Source organism: Castanea sativa, chromosome 3, assembly GCF_040712315.1.
Source record: "Castanea sativa cultivar Marrone di Chiusa Pesio chromosome 3, ASM4071231v1".
Lineage (NCBI taxonomy): Eukaryota > Viridiplantae > Streptophyta > Magnoliopsida > Fagales > Fagaceae > Castanea > Castanea sativa.
In genome coordinates, this window is record NC_134015.1 from 50,747,044 (window position 1) to 50,764,145 (window position 17,102).

At 35.5% G+C, this 17,102-nt stretch overlaps 1 protein-coding gene across 1 annotated transcript; it reads right to left on the reverse strand.

Annotated features, from left to right (window-relative positions):
• Nucleotides 1-8,069: 8,069 nt before the first annotated feature.
• On the reverse strand, nucleotides 8,070-10,148 carry LOC142626983 (CLAVATA3/ESR (CLE)-related protein 25-like). Its single transcript, XM_075800754.1, has 2 exons — nucleotides 9,750-10,148; nucleotides 8,070-8,387 (listed from the first exon to the last, which is right to left on the reverse strand). Exons 1-2 carry the CDS (start codon nucleotides 10,004-10,006, stop codon nucleotides 8,345-8,347), a joined length of 300 nt encoding a protein of 99 aa, XP_075656869.1. The 5' UTR covers nucleotides 10,007-10,148; the 3' UTR covers nucleotides 8,070-8,344.
• Nucleotides 10,149-17,102: the final 6,954 nt, after the last annotated feature.

Here is a 17,102-nt window from a genome sequence, read left to right on the forward strand (position 1 = left end):
TTGACGATATGGTGGTCAAAAGAAAACTGGAGAAGGGGCACATTGTTTATCTTAAAGAAGTGTTCAAAGTGCTCCAGCGGCATAAGCTGCGCCTTAATGCTAACAAGTGTGCTTCTGGAGTAGGGGCTGGCAAGTTCCTTGGGTATATGATCTCTTACCGAGGAAGAGAGGTCAATCTCGATCAGATTAAAGCTGTAGAGTGCCTCAAGCCACCGAGTAATCCAAAGGAAGTCCAGGTTTTGACCGGCATACTGGCTGTCCTAAACCGGTTCATTTCCAAATTTGCGGAAACTTGCTCGGCGGTATAACAGGGAGGTAAAGAGGAGAGAGTTTAGCGCTGTAGACTTGGTACTACGCAAGGTAGTAGGAAACGCACGAGACGTCAATGCGGGAAAGTTGCCCCGACCTGGGAATGACCATATTAAATTACCATCATTCCTAGGGTAGGAGCATACTATCTGGAAGACCTATATGAAAGACCACTTCTCCGGCCATAGAATGTTCACAATTTGAAGAAGTTTTACCACTGACCATTGGTATATAGAAACTTGGGTTGAGTATAATGTAATATGTGAACAATGTTATGTAATATATGAACAATGTTTATGCTTGCAGGCGTATTCATGCTCTTGGCTCAATCATTATTAATTTGTCGATTATCAAAGGGCAGAAGCCTGTTCCTGGTTCGACTCTATCTATTCACCGAACAGGTGGAAACCTTATATCAATTTTCTCTAAGGACAAAAGTTTGTTCTCGGTTCGATTTCATTTATCGAACAGGTGGAAACCTTATATCAATTTTCTCTAAGGACAGAAGCCTGTTTTCGGTTCAATTCTATTCACCGAATAGGTGGAAACCTTATATCAATTTTCTATAAAGACAGAAGTCTGTTCCAGGTTCGACTCTATTCACCGAATAGGTGGAAACCTTATATCAATTTTCTTTAAGGACAGAAGCCTGTTCCTAGCTCGACTCTATTCATCGAACAGGTGGAAACCTTATATTAATTTTCTCTAAGGATAGAGGCCGGTTCCCGGTTCGATTCTATTCACCGAACAGGTGGAAACCTTATATCAATTCTCTCTGACAGATACCTGTTCCCAGTTCGATCCCATTCACCGGACAGGTGAAAACCTTACATCTATCCACCAACCAAAGCCTCTGCTCAGTTATGTTATACTCCCCAAATAGGTAGAAAATGCTTATTTTCACCAAACAGATGACTTGATCCCTACCATACTTAAGCTATCTATGCTCGGTTAAGGTAAATCATTGACTAGGAATGAATTTTAACTTAACATCACAATTATTGTAAATAAACAAATAGAGTATAAAATGGAATAAGCCGATCACAACATAAAAATTACTTATAAGAGCAGCCAAGCTAGATGTCCTGATACCATGTCATAGTAACTAAGTAAACTAAAAGCAAGTTTGGAACCAATGTTTTGTTGCCACATCCCGACGACAATGGGCAAAACCCAAATGAAAGGAAAAAAAGATTAAAAAGAAATTGAAGTTAAAAGTTTTTCATGCTCGGGCAGTAAGGTTAGTCTCCATGTTGATTTGGTTCGGCTCATCTTCAATAGGTTGAGCGGCAGAATAGGTCAGGATTTGGGTTTCCTCGGCATGCTGGGCACCAGACTCAGGGGGTGGTAGCGGGTCAGTTCGCAGCGCGGCATCAAAGTTACTGGTCACTTCAAGATTAAATGACTCCACATGGGAGTCAATCTCTTGCTCCAGCTTCTTCATACTCGGAGTGTCCTCCTCATCTTCGGCACCGAAAGGATTCTGAGTGGAGGGAGTAGGCTCCGGGAAGGGTATCCACTTGGGATTCCTCAATGGAGAGTTGTCTGGCACCCTTATAGCTTGGAGGGCGGCCATCCACCCCTCCTCGAACCCGTGCTTCCGAGCTTGATAGACAATTGGCTTTACAGACCCCTCGACATCCACGAAACCCATATTGTACCATTTGTCCTCACAGGCTTCAAAGGCCGTTTTTAGGTCTGCTATCTCGTTGACCTGGGCCAAGTTCAAGCTTTTCGCTTCTGCCAATTTGAGATTTGTCCCGCCTAGCTCTACATCCATTTTCGTCAGCTTTTGCTCCGCTAGTACCCGAGCCTTGACAGCCTTTTGAGCCCTCTTCTCAGCAGCTGCAACAGCTTTACCCTTGTCCTTTGCGGTGGAAACAGCAACATCCTTCAAGGCCTTCTCTTGGTCAGCATCCTCGGTGGCTTCCTTCAACCGTTCGTCAATAACATAAGCCAACCGCGCCAACATAATAATGACAAACATGAAAAGAAAGAAAGTACAAATACATTTATACAAAAAAAGAGGTAGAATAGTGTATACCACTATAGTATGCCACTGCAGTCGGTTAGCTAATGATCTGTCAGTTTTGCTTGAGAAGAACTGCACGTCCTCAGGTAGGAGGAGACCCTGTGCCAAGCTCTGGGTAATTGACCCAACTTCGCATTGCGCCCAGGTTCTGCCAGCCCACTTTTGTTCCTGAGGAAGTTACTAACTTGACCGCTGCTTGCTCGATTGGATGAACTTGGGCTTGAGCTTAAGGTTCTTTAACGGGTCTATGGATGGTGCGATTTTAGGAGACTAATTTTGCAGAGGCATATCTGAGAGGTACTAATGACTCTGCTCTAACTATACGGGGGCCAAAGTCTCGAGCTTCACCAACTGTTAGAGTGGGGGGGGGGGTAGAGGGGGAAGAGATTAGGATGCTTTACGTCAATGTACGATAGTAGGGGGATGTCCACCAATAATGCTTGGCTGAAGGGCTGCCAGGTAGTGTATACGAGAGTGCAACCGAGTATGAGATGGGACGCTTGGAGCTGTCCGTCAGAATGCACAAATATCTCTGACTTAAGCACAAAATTGAGATCCCTTATGTGCACAACTCTAAGGTTTGGTTTAAATCTTTTACTTTCTACAACAAAACTTTAACACTGGCTGTCATAGGAAGGGGCTCATTGTCGAGCCTGAAGGCGGTCTGCCAGCCCACTTCTGTTCTTGAGGAATTTATTGACTTGACCGCTGCTTGCTCGGCTGGATGAACTTGGGCTTGAGCTTGAGGTTCTTCAACGGGTCTATGGATGGTGCGATTTTGGGAGACTAATTTTGCTAAGGCGTCTCTGAGAGGTACTAATGACTTCGCTCTAACTATACGGGGACCAAAGTCCCAAGCTTCACCAACTGTTAGAGTGAGGGGGGGAGGGGAGATTAGGATGTCGTACGTCAATGTACGATAGTAGGGGGCTGTCCACCAATAATGCTTGGCTGAAGGGCTACCAGGTAGTGTATACAGGAGTGCAACCGAGTATGGGATGGGATGCTTGGAGCTGTCCGTTAGAATGCACAAATATCTCTGACCTAAGCACAAATATCTCTGACCTAAGCACAAAATGGAGATCCCTTACGTGCACGACTCTAAGGTTTGGTTTAAATCTTTTACTTTCTACACCAAAACAACATGAAAACTGGTTAACATATGTGTGAGTGAAATAAGTAGGAGGGAAACATTGGATTTAAAACAATTAAAAGTACTCGGTACTGACTAACGTCACGTAGCGAAGTTGGGCAGGGGAGCTCATTGGCAAGCCAATTGCCGCTCACCAGAACGAATTCTCTCTCTGAATTTTTGTTAGAATCGGGAAGGCATGATTTGAGACGTACCCATACATCCGTAACCTTTAAGTAATAGTCGTACCTAATGTTATAACATAAGCTATACATAAAGTTTATGTCATGGTGGTTTAGTTGTAGCCTGTACATTCGGTTTAATCTACTAACACAACTTATGACTCGGTAAAAATTGGGGGGAGTTGGTTAGGGCATAAACCACAAAACCTAAGGGTGCTGAGTATGAGAGGGTCCATGGGAAACCTAACCCTTCCCTCTAAAATAGCCATTAAAGGAACAAAATACTACGTTAAGATTAGAGCGTCTCTAGAGAGCAATATCACCCTTGTGGCAGTAGGCGATATCAACATCTCCAAGAACGTCATAGACCGCTCTGAAATTAGCCAAAGACGCTTCGGAAACAAGGAGATGAGAATAACCCATTCTTAAACTCGAGAGTGAACAAAAAATTGAAAGAAGAGGAAAGAGTAAAGAAACTTACTGTGGGCTCTAGGAATTGGTGATCTTGATTGGAGACTTTATCCATGGGAGGAATATGCTCGGCAAAGAGGAAGTTGAAGGAGAAAGGAAATAAAAAGTAGAATGAAAATTCAGAAGAAACTATTTATAGAGCTAAGGCATTTAATGAAAAGGAAGGTGGGAAAACCTTTCTGAATTCTTTTTGTGACTCCCACACGCGTGGCCTTGGTTTGCGAACCGTCATGTTATGATTACGGTTAGATATAACAGCCTGGCATAACGCTCCTTTTGAGAAGGCATTAATGGCCATCTTGTTCGTCTAATAGCTGACAGTTGGGCTTCTCGAGGAATCACTAGCGCCAGTCGGATTGTCCTTGATTGTTCCCGGTAGTTAGACACGAATCAAGGGGCTATTGTACGGGGTATGATTTCAGGCCCATTGAGCCTTGGGCCTTGGCCTTATGATACAGTATAGGATCTCATGCCCACTAGGGGTGGCAAAATTTGACACGACCTTCGAACCCGACACGACACGACACGACACGAAATTAGCAGGTTATGGGTTAAGGCTTAACGGGTTCGTGTCATATTCGGGTTGACACAGCTAACCCGTTTAATAAATGGGTTGGGTTAGTGTTAAACACATAGAACCCGTTTGACCCGTTTAAATAAATAATATTTTACCAATATACCCTTCAAACTCTAGGTATATAAACTTATAAGTTGTTGTGATTTATTTTCTTTGACATATTGTGATTGATTATTTGTGATATTGGGATATACTTTAATTTTGAATGATTATTTGTGATGCAGTTACTCATTAGTTCTGAACTTTATATTAAAATTTTGTTTTTTTTTTTGTTTTTTCATTAATTTTTATTTTTCATTTTGATAAAATCTGATAAACAGGTCGACATGACTGACCCGTTTAATAAATGAGTCGTGTTAGGGTTGAGGAATCTTGACCCGTTTAATAAACATGTCGGGTTAGTGTTGACCTATGTAGTCGAATACTCATGACTTAACACGACATGAACCTGACACGCGAACACGAATTGCCACCCCTAATGCCCATTGCATCTTTGGCCTTGGTCCGGACACACTTCAAAGCCCAATCTAAGCCCAAATACCATAATAAGTCCATCTCGTCTTAAACGTATCAGAAGCAAGCCCATGCTGATCAAACTTGATCGGGAGTACACTTGCTCGGAATAGCCTATGTTCTCGGCAGCCCGGTATTGCCTTGGGGAATATCACTGCTGAGAAGTCTTTTGAGGGTTGGAACCAGTTCCAATGCCATTACCACTGTTCCCAACAGAGCACATTCTTATCAGCAATAATCAGATTGGACCCCACCCACATAAGTGAGATCAGAAGGTAATCATAACGCCTCCACCCACTTCAAGCTATAAATAAGAGAATAGAGTGAGAAAAGGGGGTTGGCAATTCTAGGGAGAAAATAGGGAGTTGAAGAGAGGGAAAGAGGTAGTATCACCAAGAAGGAGAGCAAGTTAGAGGGGAAAGAAATGGAGTTCAAGAGAACAAAAGGGTGTCGTTGGGTCGCTTGGCAAGGATCTACCCTTAGTAAGAAACACTTAACCCACCACACAAATAAATTGTGATCCCAATTAAGTCCAGTCCACTAAGTATAATCTGGGTACTTACAATAGTGATAACCTAGTTTCCAACTAGGGGGCATTGAAAATTTTGAAATGAGATTTTTTTTTTTTCTCTAGTTATTAGGTAAGTTTCTACATGCCAAGATCTACTAGGTAAGTTCTAATGGAAATTAATTTTGAATGATTACTAATTAAAATTAATTATATACATTTTTGTGATTGGTTGAGTCTTCGTCTTGAAAAAAAATTTGTTGGGTGGGATTAAAATAAGTAAGTTGATAAGATTTAAAGATTGTGAGGTTAAGGTTTTGATATGGGCCACAAAACAAATCACCATATATAAGAAAAGGAAACACCAATAGAAATAAGTAGATTGGACTTGTGTTCATAAAAAAAAAAAAGAGTAGATTGGACTTGTTTTAGGTGGCAGAATTAGGCCCTCAAACCAAGTCCAACATGTTACAGAACTGGCTGGGACAAGCCTTATTAAATGGCGGAAACTACAGCTTAAGGTTGCCTATTTGTGGAGCTGGGCTCCGATTTATTGGACCCTTTTCAACACTACTAAATTATTGGAGGACCCCCAACTCCAATTGCGATTGATGGCCCATATGGTTCCAGATTCGTTGTCTTACTGTCAGAAAATTATTAGGTATTTTCGGTCTGTCAGAAAATTATTAGGTATTTTCGGATTTGAGGGAAGTAATAATCCACATTCCACACCAATAAAAATAAAAGTGATTTATTTAATATAAGCATATGACATACACTCAAAAATTGATACGTAAAAATTAATTCTTAAATTATTATATATTTATTGATGGAGACGATAGACAGTCGTGTATTTCCAGACATAACTCCTGAGAATAAAAAGATTTTTCTCTAAACTAGTCAGGAAAGAAATCATTCAAACTCTTTCTATAGTTTTTAGGGTTATGTTAATGGATGCCCTTAGGGCAACTGTTTTTATTTATTTATTTATTTGATAAACACACACACACACACACACACACACACAGGGGAAGGGGGATGAGATAACCCTTAGGGCAATTGTTAATAAACCAGTATAGGAAAGTTTTGATATCAAGTTTATGTGAAATATAAAAATCTGTCAACCACATTTATTGTTTTATCATTCTTTTAATAAAATATTTCTAAAAATAGCTCATAAACCAATGCCCTTAGGACATTGGTTAACATTTCTCATTTTTTTATTAAATGTAAAATTTGAAAATCTAACCGTTAGATTGCATGTCTTATTATATATATTCTCCATGCGTGCAAAATTTTAAGAAGATCAATGATCAATAGTTTTATTTATTTATTAATGACATGTTTAAATTTCAAATTTTTGTGATAAGAAATTATGCACAAAAAATAAGTTCATTGATCGAATAGTAAATAATATCCGATTTAAATGAAATTTAATATGCATGTTAAGTACATAAAGAACATATAATCCAACGACTAAATTTTCAAAATTCACATTCAATAAGAAAATATAGAACAAGTTTAGAGGGTTTCTTTCCAAAATAATTTAGAAAGAAACGTTGTTCCTTTGAAAATACATGATAATTAATTCTCTCACATGCATCAAAATGAACCAGTTTAACCCCTTTTACTTTTTTCCCCCTTTTTTCATAAGCATCCCAATTTGAATCTCATTTTACTTTGGTCCAGTCTCTCTGCTTCTCAACCTAATAAAAACAAAACAGGAAAGGTGAAAGCAAATAAAAAGCTTGAGTATGCCTCCTTTAAGTTTCACTTTGAAGGGAATGACCGTATGCGTTTGTGCCTCCTTTACCTTTTGTTCATTTATTTATTTATTTGTTTTTCCTTCCTTTCGTTATTTGATTGCCACGAGACTAGAGAAGAATCTCATGAAGTTTATCGAGTTTGAATGGACCAAAGACCAAAACAGTCCAGCACCCCCACCGAAGAATCCAGAGAAAAAGACCAACACACAACTCAGATTCGAGAGCAACTTTAATTTTTACAGGTACAAGCACCTTTAATTGGTGGGATTCACTTTAGTTTTGGAACTCATGCCACATCTTTAAAGTAATTAATGGAATAAAATATATGTTTAAAACTCTGAACAAATCCAAAGCCAAAGATGACTTTGATAGATAGTGACCGGGACATGTACCCTTCCCATGCATGCATATCACTGCTAAGTATGCCAGGACATCTTTGGGTTCTTCAAATCTCTCTCGCAGATATGCATGCTATGCTTACTATTACTTAAATTATATTTTTGGTCTTTTACATGCAAAAGATTGACAATCATATGCTAAAATTGCTCACTCTCTATTTCTCACTCTAAAAAAATAATCAAAGAGAATGCAAAACACTAAAGTGGAATTTCTACAAAGGCTGATTAATCTTCGTCTGGGGTTCTTTTGAGTGTATTTTGTGTGCGACAAGCTTCCTTTTCTTTACTCCCCCATAACAAATAGGTGTAATTGTAAAATAAGATTTGCATGCATGATTGGATTCTTGAGTATTTTTCAGGATTATCTATAGGCCCATATCTAAGAAATACAAACATGCTTGTATCATCTCCAGCAAATTAATTGAGTTTCCTGAAGCTTGTTTAACTTGATGAAGTCTAGGATTTTTGACCAGGAGGTCTTCCAGAGTTCCCAGCTCTCCTGAAGAAAGTAAAAAGGGAAAATAAGAACATGCCATAATTCTTAAAGTTGAATAAATTTTTTTTTTTTTCCCTATGGTAATTGAGGGAATGGGGATTTGAACCCAAGTTTTCCTTCACTAGAAGAACCGTGTAATACCATTGAGCTACTGGACTCTTGGCAGCTTAATCAAACCCACTAGTTCGTATCTTATAGAGAAAAGTTTAGTGAATTAAAAACCCAAGTGGAGGCTCATGGACAAAGGTTAACAATATGGAAGATATGTTCCTTGCTTAAGAAACAATCCTTCAAGCATCAACTTATTTGAATTCAGATACTGCAAAAGTGTTTAAAATAAGCTATATAAGCAACAATGCCTTCGGTTACGTTTGATGAGTAATAAGAAATCCTGTTGAGAAAGCAAAAGTTCTAGCTAACTGATATTTGTAACAGAGACCATTGCTAATCATGACAAACTCTGAGTTGAACTTGCAAATTATGATAAAGGAAACAAGAAAGTGATAAGAAAGGCACCCTAAAAAGCTTGAAGGCTTCTTACGTCGAGAATCAAATGAAATGTTAATTAGCTTTAATTTGAATAATCATGATTAGGGGATGGAATAAAGTGGGTAGACAAACTTTATTTCCTTTTTTCCTTTTATGGACTGGGGGTTAATAAACTGTAATATATAATAAAGTATTTGGAGACCTTCAATCAGCACCTCAATGTAACAGTTAAAGCATGAAAATTCTAATTGTTTATACTTAACCAACAAATCTTCTCATAGTTGGAAGTCAGATAAAATAAAAAAAGCAAGAAAGAAAGGAAAGGCCATTAATTGAGGGAATTTTTGCAGGCAGTTCAATAATTAGAGATGGAACAAAAACATTACTATGGTTCTATTAGTTGAAAGGGATCACTCAATAAAGCTATGTATTCTTGTAAGGTTTGGAAATCCATAGCAATCCGATTGATTGTGATAAAAAAAAGTTTTCAATTACATATGTTTAGCAAATAAATAAAAATTTTGTGCTCCACCATAATTAAAATTCTTCAATCAATAGTGTAGCATAGCAACATTACTTGGCCTTTTTTATTATAAGAAGAACTGAGATTCAAATCCCCGTTCCTATCCAGTACTTATTGTAATAACTGAATTATAAAAATTTCTAATTGCTTTAGCTAGAGATAAGGAAACTCGGGCAAAATTTTCACACATGCATACACCATAGATACATGCAAATTAAACAAACTAAAAACTAAAACTAAAACTTTCTAACCTCAGAAAAGATAGAAACATAATGAAAAATATAAATTAGATGTAAACCAAGTATATATACAGAAATATAGAGTACATGTATGTGTTGGTAATAGAAATAAACCTGTTATGTATAGGATCTGGTCCATTGGGAACTCTTCTTTTGCTCATGTAGTTGAGATCCAACTCCGGATGGTCGACAAGATTCTCCTTACCTTTGAAATTTGCACCAGACTGAGTCGATAATGTTGTCTCCATCTTTGCTCTTCCACTTTCCTGGTTACCAACCAACAAAAGAAAAATAAACCCCACTAATGCTAGTGCTCCAAGCATGATCTTGAAAAGCAAAGAAGTACGACTACTAGTACTACTGCCACCCATATTTTTCGTTCTATATTTTATTTTTCTAGGAGAAGATGCCCTCTGTATATCAAAGACACAGATCAAGTAAAAAAGTACAGAACAAGACTATCATTGCATGATGAATGTAGATATAATAATTGGGTCTATAAAAGAAACTGGAGGAAGGAAGAGATATAGGAGAGAAAGGGAAGGTTATAAGCTTAGCTAAGGCAAGAATTTTTTGTGAGCGTTTGGGGTTTGTCAGTTTTTTTTTACTTCATGGAGTTAAGGGTGATTGTATTCTTTATAGGTTGGATTGGATTCTGTTGCATACACTTTCTCGAACCTAGAGAGAGAGAGAGAGAGAGAGAGAGAGAGAGGGGCTTAGCTGGTTTCGAACGTGACAAGGAGGGAACCCCCTTTGCTTTATGCTGAGAAGGTCTCAATACGACTCTTCTTTTGCTTTGATTTGTGTATTTTCATGCACCTACGATACCAAAAGACCCTCTCGACTCTCGTTCTATCATCCTTTACGTACAATTGGGTGAGAAGGAGAAAATATCGGCTGCCCACAGTGTCATGAAATCTCCATGCCACCGGGGATTAAAAAGGAATCGAACATGTGCAGCAAAATGAGTAAAATACTCGTATTGGAACATAAGGAATGAAGTGTCTTAATATACCTAGTTGATAATTATGGAACAACTTAACAATAAGCTTTGCATTGCGTTTGTATATACCATTTTGTTAGGTATATATATAGACTCAAATTCGATAATCTGTTAGAGGTTTTAAAGTGAGAAAGGAAAGAATCTTTCTTGTTAAAAAATTAATTTAGTAGTATTATTCTCTAAATCATAGATAATATAATTTTAAATATTACCACCATTGTGAAACTTTTGGCGACTTCATCCCAAGTGGAGGCTTTTTCCTAAGTGGGAATGGACGGACCTAGCAGGGGCCTAAAGGGGCCCAGGCCCCCCTGTCCTTATGTGAAAAAATAAAATAGTAGGTATAAGCCCAAAAATTATCTTAAAAATTTAAGAGTGATTTTACTTACCGGCCCCCCTAGAATTTTGGAATAATAAAAAAAAAAAAACTTCAGACCTCGAATAGTTTCACGCTTTCAACCCAAAGAGAAAATTTTGATATAAAGAACCCACAATCAAAAATAAAATCTGGCCATTCATTGAGTTGTTGACCCATAGCTCCTCCAAAATAAGCAACAAATTAATTTTAATAAATTTAAACAATCACAAAAGGATAAATAGAAAAAATATACCAAAATCTTTTCTATTCAGGACTCTTAAATCAAGACTCCTCCTAATAAAAATGGGAAAAAAAAAATACTCATCTTTATATATAGATAAATCCCCATCCTTCACCCATCGCCACTTGCTGCAAAGAGCTCCATCAAGTTGAAGATCTGACCAGCCAACCAGGGGCGATCGGCGCAAATCTAGCCTCCAGGCCCTCTACGGCTCCACTGCTGTATTTATCTCTCTTTGAATCCCTCTCTGTGTTTGTATATTCAAACGTGTTCACTTTGAGTTTAAGACTCAGCTGCTCTTTGTTTTAGTAAAGTGATGGAAACTATGGCAACTCATAAAATAGCAATATAAAATAGGATTGTTAATTATATTATTATTTTATTGCTTGATATTTTTCATTGATGAATATAGATTGATATGTTGATACGTGTAGTTCAATCAAACAAAATAAGATCATTATGTAGTACTGTAGAGGACTAGTAGCTATATTGTTAACTTGTGAGTGATCATAATTTTTTTTTTGGTGAACGTGAGTGATCATAAATTTCAATCTATATATATTTTTTCCAAATGTATACAATATTTGTCACTTTTTTTTTTATGTATATAATATGAATTTACATTATATCGTACAATTTAAAAGAAGAATTTCCCTATATTCTAATTTATTAATAGTGTTTCTATAGTAATAGTATTTGCTTGAGCAATCATATTAAGCCACTCATTCTTATAGACTTGTTTATTAATTTTGTAAAATAAAGTATTTTTTTTGTCATGATTTTTTTAAGTTAAAAATTGTTATTATCTTTGACTTGGCCTCCTATAAAATATTTTTGGCTTTGCCATTGATTATATGAATGCCTTTTGAAATTTTGTTTTTTTACTTATACTTTGCCCCCCTAACTTGAAATCCTGATCCGTCCAAGGATTTTGGTCTAAGTTGTTCCTACCGTATATGTAAATTATTTGGTAGTTCCTTGAAACTGAAATAGACCTGCATGAACAATATATAAATATAATATGATTTTATTCGGAGGTTTTAAATTAAATTCATAATGAGATTATGTTTGGAGGCTGAAAGATCTTAGTAACATTTGGGATGGAAAGATACTCATATATGTGAGTTAGATGTGATTTGGGTGTAATGAGTTTTGAGTTAGTATGTATTTATGAATTTCATGAGTATTATTTGTAAGTAGGGATGACAATGAGATGAGGATTTTGCGAAGCACTCCTTGCTCCCAACCCATTTAAGTAGTTTGTATTCTATTATTGTTTTTGTTTTTTTTTTTTCATGTACTCTCTCATCGGCAGTCCTTGGATTATATATACTAGTTTTGTGAGACATAACTAGAAAAGTGATTGAGCCGAAGTTGAGTGGATTCATGTTGACTCAAAGTGTCTGGACATGAATGTGAGTAAATAATTTTGCTATTGCGGTTAAGCATGGTTTTGAGTTGGTTAAAGCACATGAGGGATCAAAAGAACCCAAATCTGACATGATTAGATAGATTTAAGGCATAGCAAGCCATTTTTTTTGTTGTTATTTCGTTTAGGGGTTTACTATATGTTGATTTTGATTAAACTTAATTATATGTCTTGGCCATGCAATTTTGGCTTGTTAGTTGTATGGACAATTTCCCATTGTACGTGCAAAATAAATTGATGGAGCAAATGCGATGAATACATTTTGGATAGGTGCTCAACCACTCATCATGGTTGAGTGGGTGGATGTCGGCATCAAGCCGTGCTTTAAGGCCTAATGAGTGCCCATGAAGGCAACCTACCATTGAAACCCTAGTCCTAGAGTTTATTATAGGGGGTATTTAAACAGAGGGAGAAACTTGTTGTACACACAACCAATTATAATTGAAAATGTAACTTAAAATCACAATCTCAAACTTGAAAACATGACTTAAAGTCACGTTTTCAATTATAATGGACAGTGTGTGTAACAAACACTACTCTTAATTGAAAAAAATGTACTAAAAGAGAGTGGTTAGCCCCAATAACTAGCTATAGTGAAAACCCTAGCCTCCCAGAGTGCTAATTTCTTTCTTCTCCACGATTTCCATTGGTTTTAGGGCTCCATCATCATAAATGCTCTAAGACTTGGTGTATGGACATTGGCAGGCACTCATTATTGTAGTTACTATGTACTAGCAAGCCCTTAGAGAATGTGGAATGTGAGGTGAAGCTTGGAGAATGTGGAAAGAATTTGAAGTTCGTTCTTCTTCCCTTGTACACATGTGAGAGTCAAGGTTGGCCTAATGCATTTTGGGACCTAAGGCAACAATTTAAAGTTGACTTTTCTTTTCTTTTTAAATATTAATTGAATAATGTTTTTATTTTTTCATTTAAAAATCCATTTCTTCCTTTTTGAAATTCAAAATTACTACTAATTATGCTTTTGTGTTTAAGTTCCACTAAAATTTCATTTTCAATTGGTAATATAGCTAACCCACTTAATATTTTTTGTGACATAGTCGATTTTAAATAGGATTTTATTTATTTTTTATTTTGGAAAACTCCTTTCAACAAACTTACATGTATGGTTAGTAATTGTAAGCTATATATGTGCATTAGAAAAAATTTATAACATATTATATATATATATATAATTTAATACATTAATTGGAGAATTTTCATCTATTTTTAAAACTTCTTTATAGAAATTTTAAAATTTAAACCATCATTATTAGAGAAAATATCAAGTTTGAGAGAGAGAGAGAGAGAGAGAGTCCACCCACCTTCCACGTGTTTGGAAAGTTGAAAATTTTTACACTCTTAAATGGAATTAACATAATGCACAACAATATTTGAAAAGAAAATAAAAATTTTAAAATAATTTTTATTCATTAAAATTTTTTGGGCCTCAATTGATATATTTATGTTGTAATCTAGTAAACAATAGATTCTATTTTTCAATAGAAGAAGCTTTTATTATTATTATTATTATTATTATTATTATTATTATTATTATTATTGTTATTGTTGTTGTTGTTGTTGTTGTTGTTGGCCATTACCTAAATTGTCTAAAGGTTGAGTCGTCCTAGGTGAGAACTTAGTATTTTGCTAAAACATGGGATAAATTCTCAAAACCCTAATGCTTGAACATATGTTTCTTGAACTCAATAAAATTATAGAAGCTTGAAATTAAGATTGAGACTGCGCGACAAAGGGCCATCATCAGTCATCACCCATGCAACTATTAGATTACTCTACAAAACAATTAAAACCCAAGTTTCAAGGAAATGAAAAGAAAGCATGGGATTCTCTCATTACAAATTTACCAATACATTAAAGTTGAGGGAAAAATAACCAAGGACAGGAAAAAAGAGGATCACACTTACAGGCACACGTTTTTCAGTGAGTTTTGTGGCCATGCTTTGTAGTATTTTCTTGGGATGTGATGGCAGTCCTAATTATTAAGATGTGATGGCAGTCTTATTGGTTAAAATTCATGCCTTATGTCTTTAGATTAATTACTGTTTGGGACGGTTTTGAATTCCCTTATGGAAAAAGTTAAGGATGCTTTAAGCACATTTTTTGTGGCCATGCTTTGTATACTCTAAGCACATTTATTGGTTAAAATTCATGCCTTATATTTTTAGATTAATTACAGTTTGGGACGTGTTTTGAATTCCAAAATTATGGAAAAAGTTAATAGATGCTCTAAGCAAATTTTCTAGCAAACTATTTTATGAAAGGTTTTATGAAAAAATAAAGAAAACAATTAATATTTTGGCAGACTTTTCAATTTCCTATAAAATTAGTATCAAAAGTTTCTTGAAATGGTTTATTAACAATTGCCCTAAGAGCATATGTTAACATGACTCATTTTTTATAACCAACAACTTTGTTTGAGTTTTTTTTTTAAAATTTTTTTTAAAGATAATTATAATATGTTGCTAATTTCACAGCTCGAGCCATTTTTTCACAAGATCTCCAAGCACTTTGTACATAGAGAGGTGCTAATTCAGCTACAATATCCTTGTCTTATTCGAGCTAGTTTGTAATGCATAATCTACCGTATAATTATTGTAAAAATCAATAGATTAATAGGAAGTTATTTTTCCTAAATTATAAGAATACTTAATGTGTACTTTAAACTATAGAATTTTTGCAACAAACATCTTAATTTTAGATTAATCCATCCATTAATCTATTAGTTTCGGTCCTAATTTGAATGGTGTGATAGGCATATATTACAAAGGACAAAACTTAGGTACAATACTTTATGTGTTGTTCTTTAGGTTCCCCACTTAAGATTGAGCCATGTGGCTACTTAATTAAAAAATACACTTCAATCTCATGATGAAAAATTCACATGGCAAAATCTTAAAAATAGAACCTAAGCAACAACACCTAAATATTATACGTAAATCTTACTCTATTACAAATTAATCTTTAGAATTTATTGTAAACATTCTCACGGCTTAAAGTGGATAGGTGATATTATTCCCCTCCCCCACCTCCCTGTTTTTACAAATGCAAATAATATTTAAACAATTTAGGGGTGTTTGGTACATGCACTTATTAGCATGTGTTTTGTTGTTTGAAAATATGTATGAAAATACGTGTGGGTGAAAAAATGTGTGAAAATTCGTGTAATGTTGTTTAAAAACTGAAAACATGTATTTGAGTTGCCATACCAAACGAGGCCTTAGAGTGCTAAACTTACCTTTGCTTTGATTTATTAATTATTTATCATTACCAATGGCTACAGTAGTGACATGATAATCCAACATGCATGGCATATGTCAAAGATCAGGCTCACTCTTGAAACTGAAACAGCCAAAAGAACAAAAAAAGGAAATTAAATACAAAGCATAATTTGTTATTTCCAAAATAATGGCATCCATGTGAAGAATTTTAAAAAAAAAATTTAATTTTTAAATTTTTTTTAAAACACATCTAAATTGTACTTTATAGTAACATGGAGCAAAAAAGATTTAGTAATTGGAAATGCTCCTAGTGCTCATCTTATTTATTAACTGTTTATGGCACCAATTAAGCAACCCTCCTCGTCGCTCTTAAGATTAAAACAAAAAGAAAAAAAGAAGAAGATATAATTTTTTTTTATTTTTTTTATTTTTTATAAATGTAAGCAAAGAAAAAGGCGTTGGTGATATCTTGCACAGTTGCATTGATCATATACATTTTTTTTTTTTACAAAGCTAAAATTATTGCAACCTGGGGTCAGGAACTTTCTAAGTACTAATGCATCTGACAGGCTTGACAGCTTTCGTCGGCAATGGAATATTGAATAAATAGAAGTACAAAATATATTTCACTAATTTCTTAATATAAAATTGTTAGTAGACATTTTTTATTTGTATTTTTTTTTTCTATTACTCATAATCGACCATTTTAATAAATTGAAAAATTGGGTGCCTTTGTAATACTATTGTAGAAAATTTGATATTAAATGAATGTCTCAACTTCACATTGTTCTACTTGTGCCCTTTTCCATGATCAAATGAGAAGCCACCACTTAGGAGGCACAGAAAGATTCTACTACCATGGTTGAGATATGAAATTTTCCGAACATAATATATATACAACTTTTTTGTGCTCAACTAAATACTAGTTGAACATACTAATTCGTGTACTTTATATATAATTGAACATGCTGATTCGTACGTGTAATTTTACAATTCCGACCAGCTAGCTATGGTCCACAAAATTTATGCCTAATCACCTGAACCACTCTTGGTTGCGACTTGCGGCTTCAAATTTAATATGTCTTTGTACTGCTGGAATTTGAGGATATGATGATCATTGAAGAAGTATATGAATATGAACTAGAATAGACTGCACATAGAAGCTGGTTCCCTCCCATAAGGCTTTAATTAGGGGAA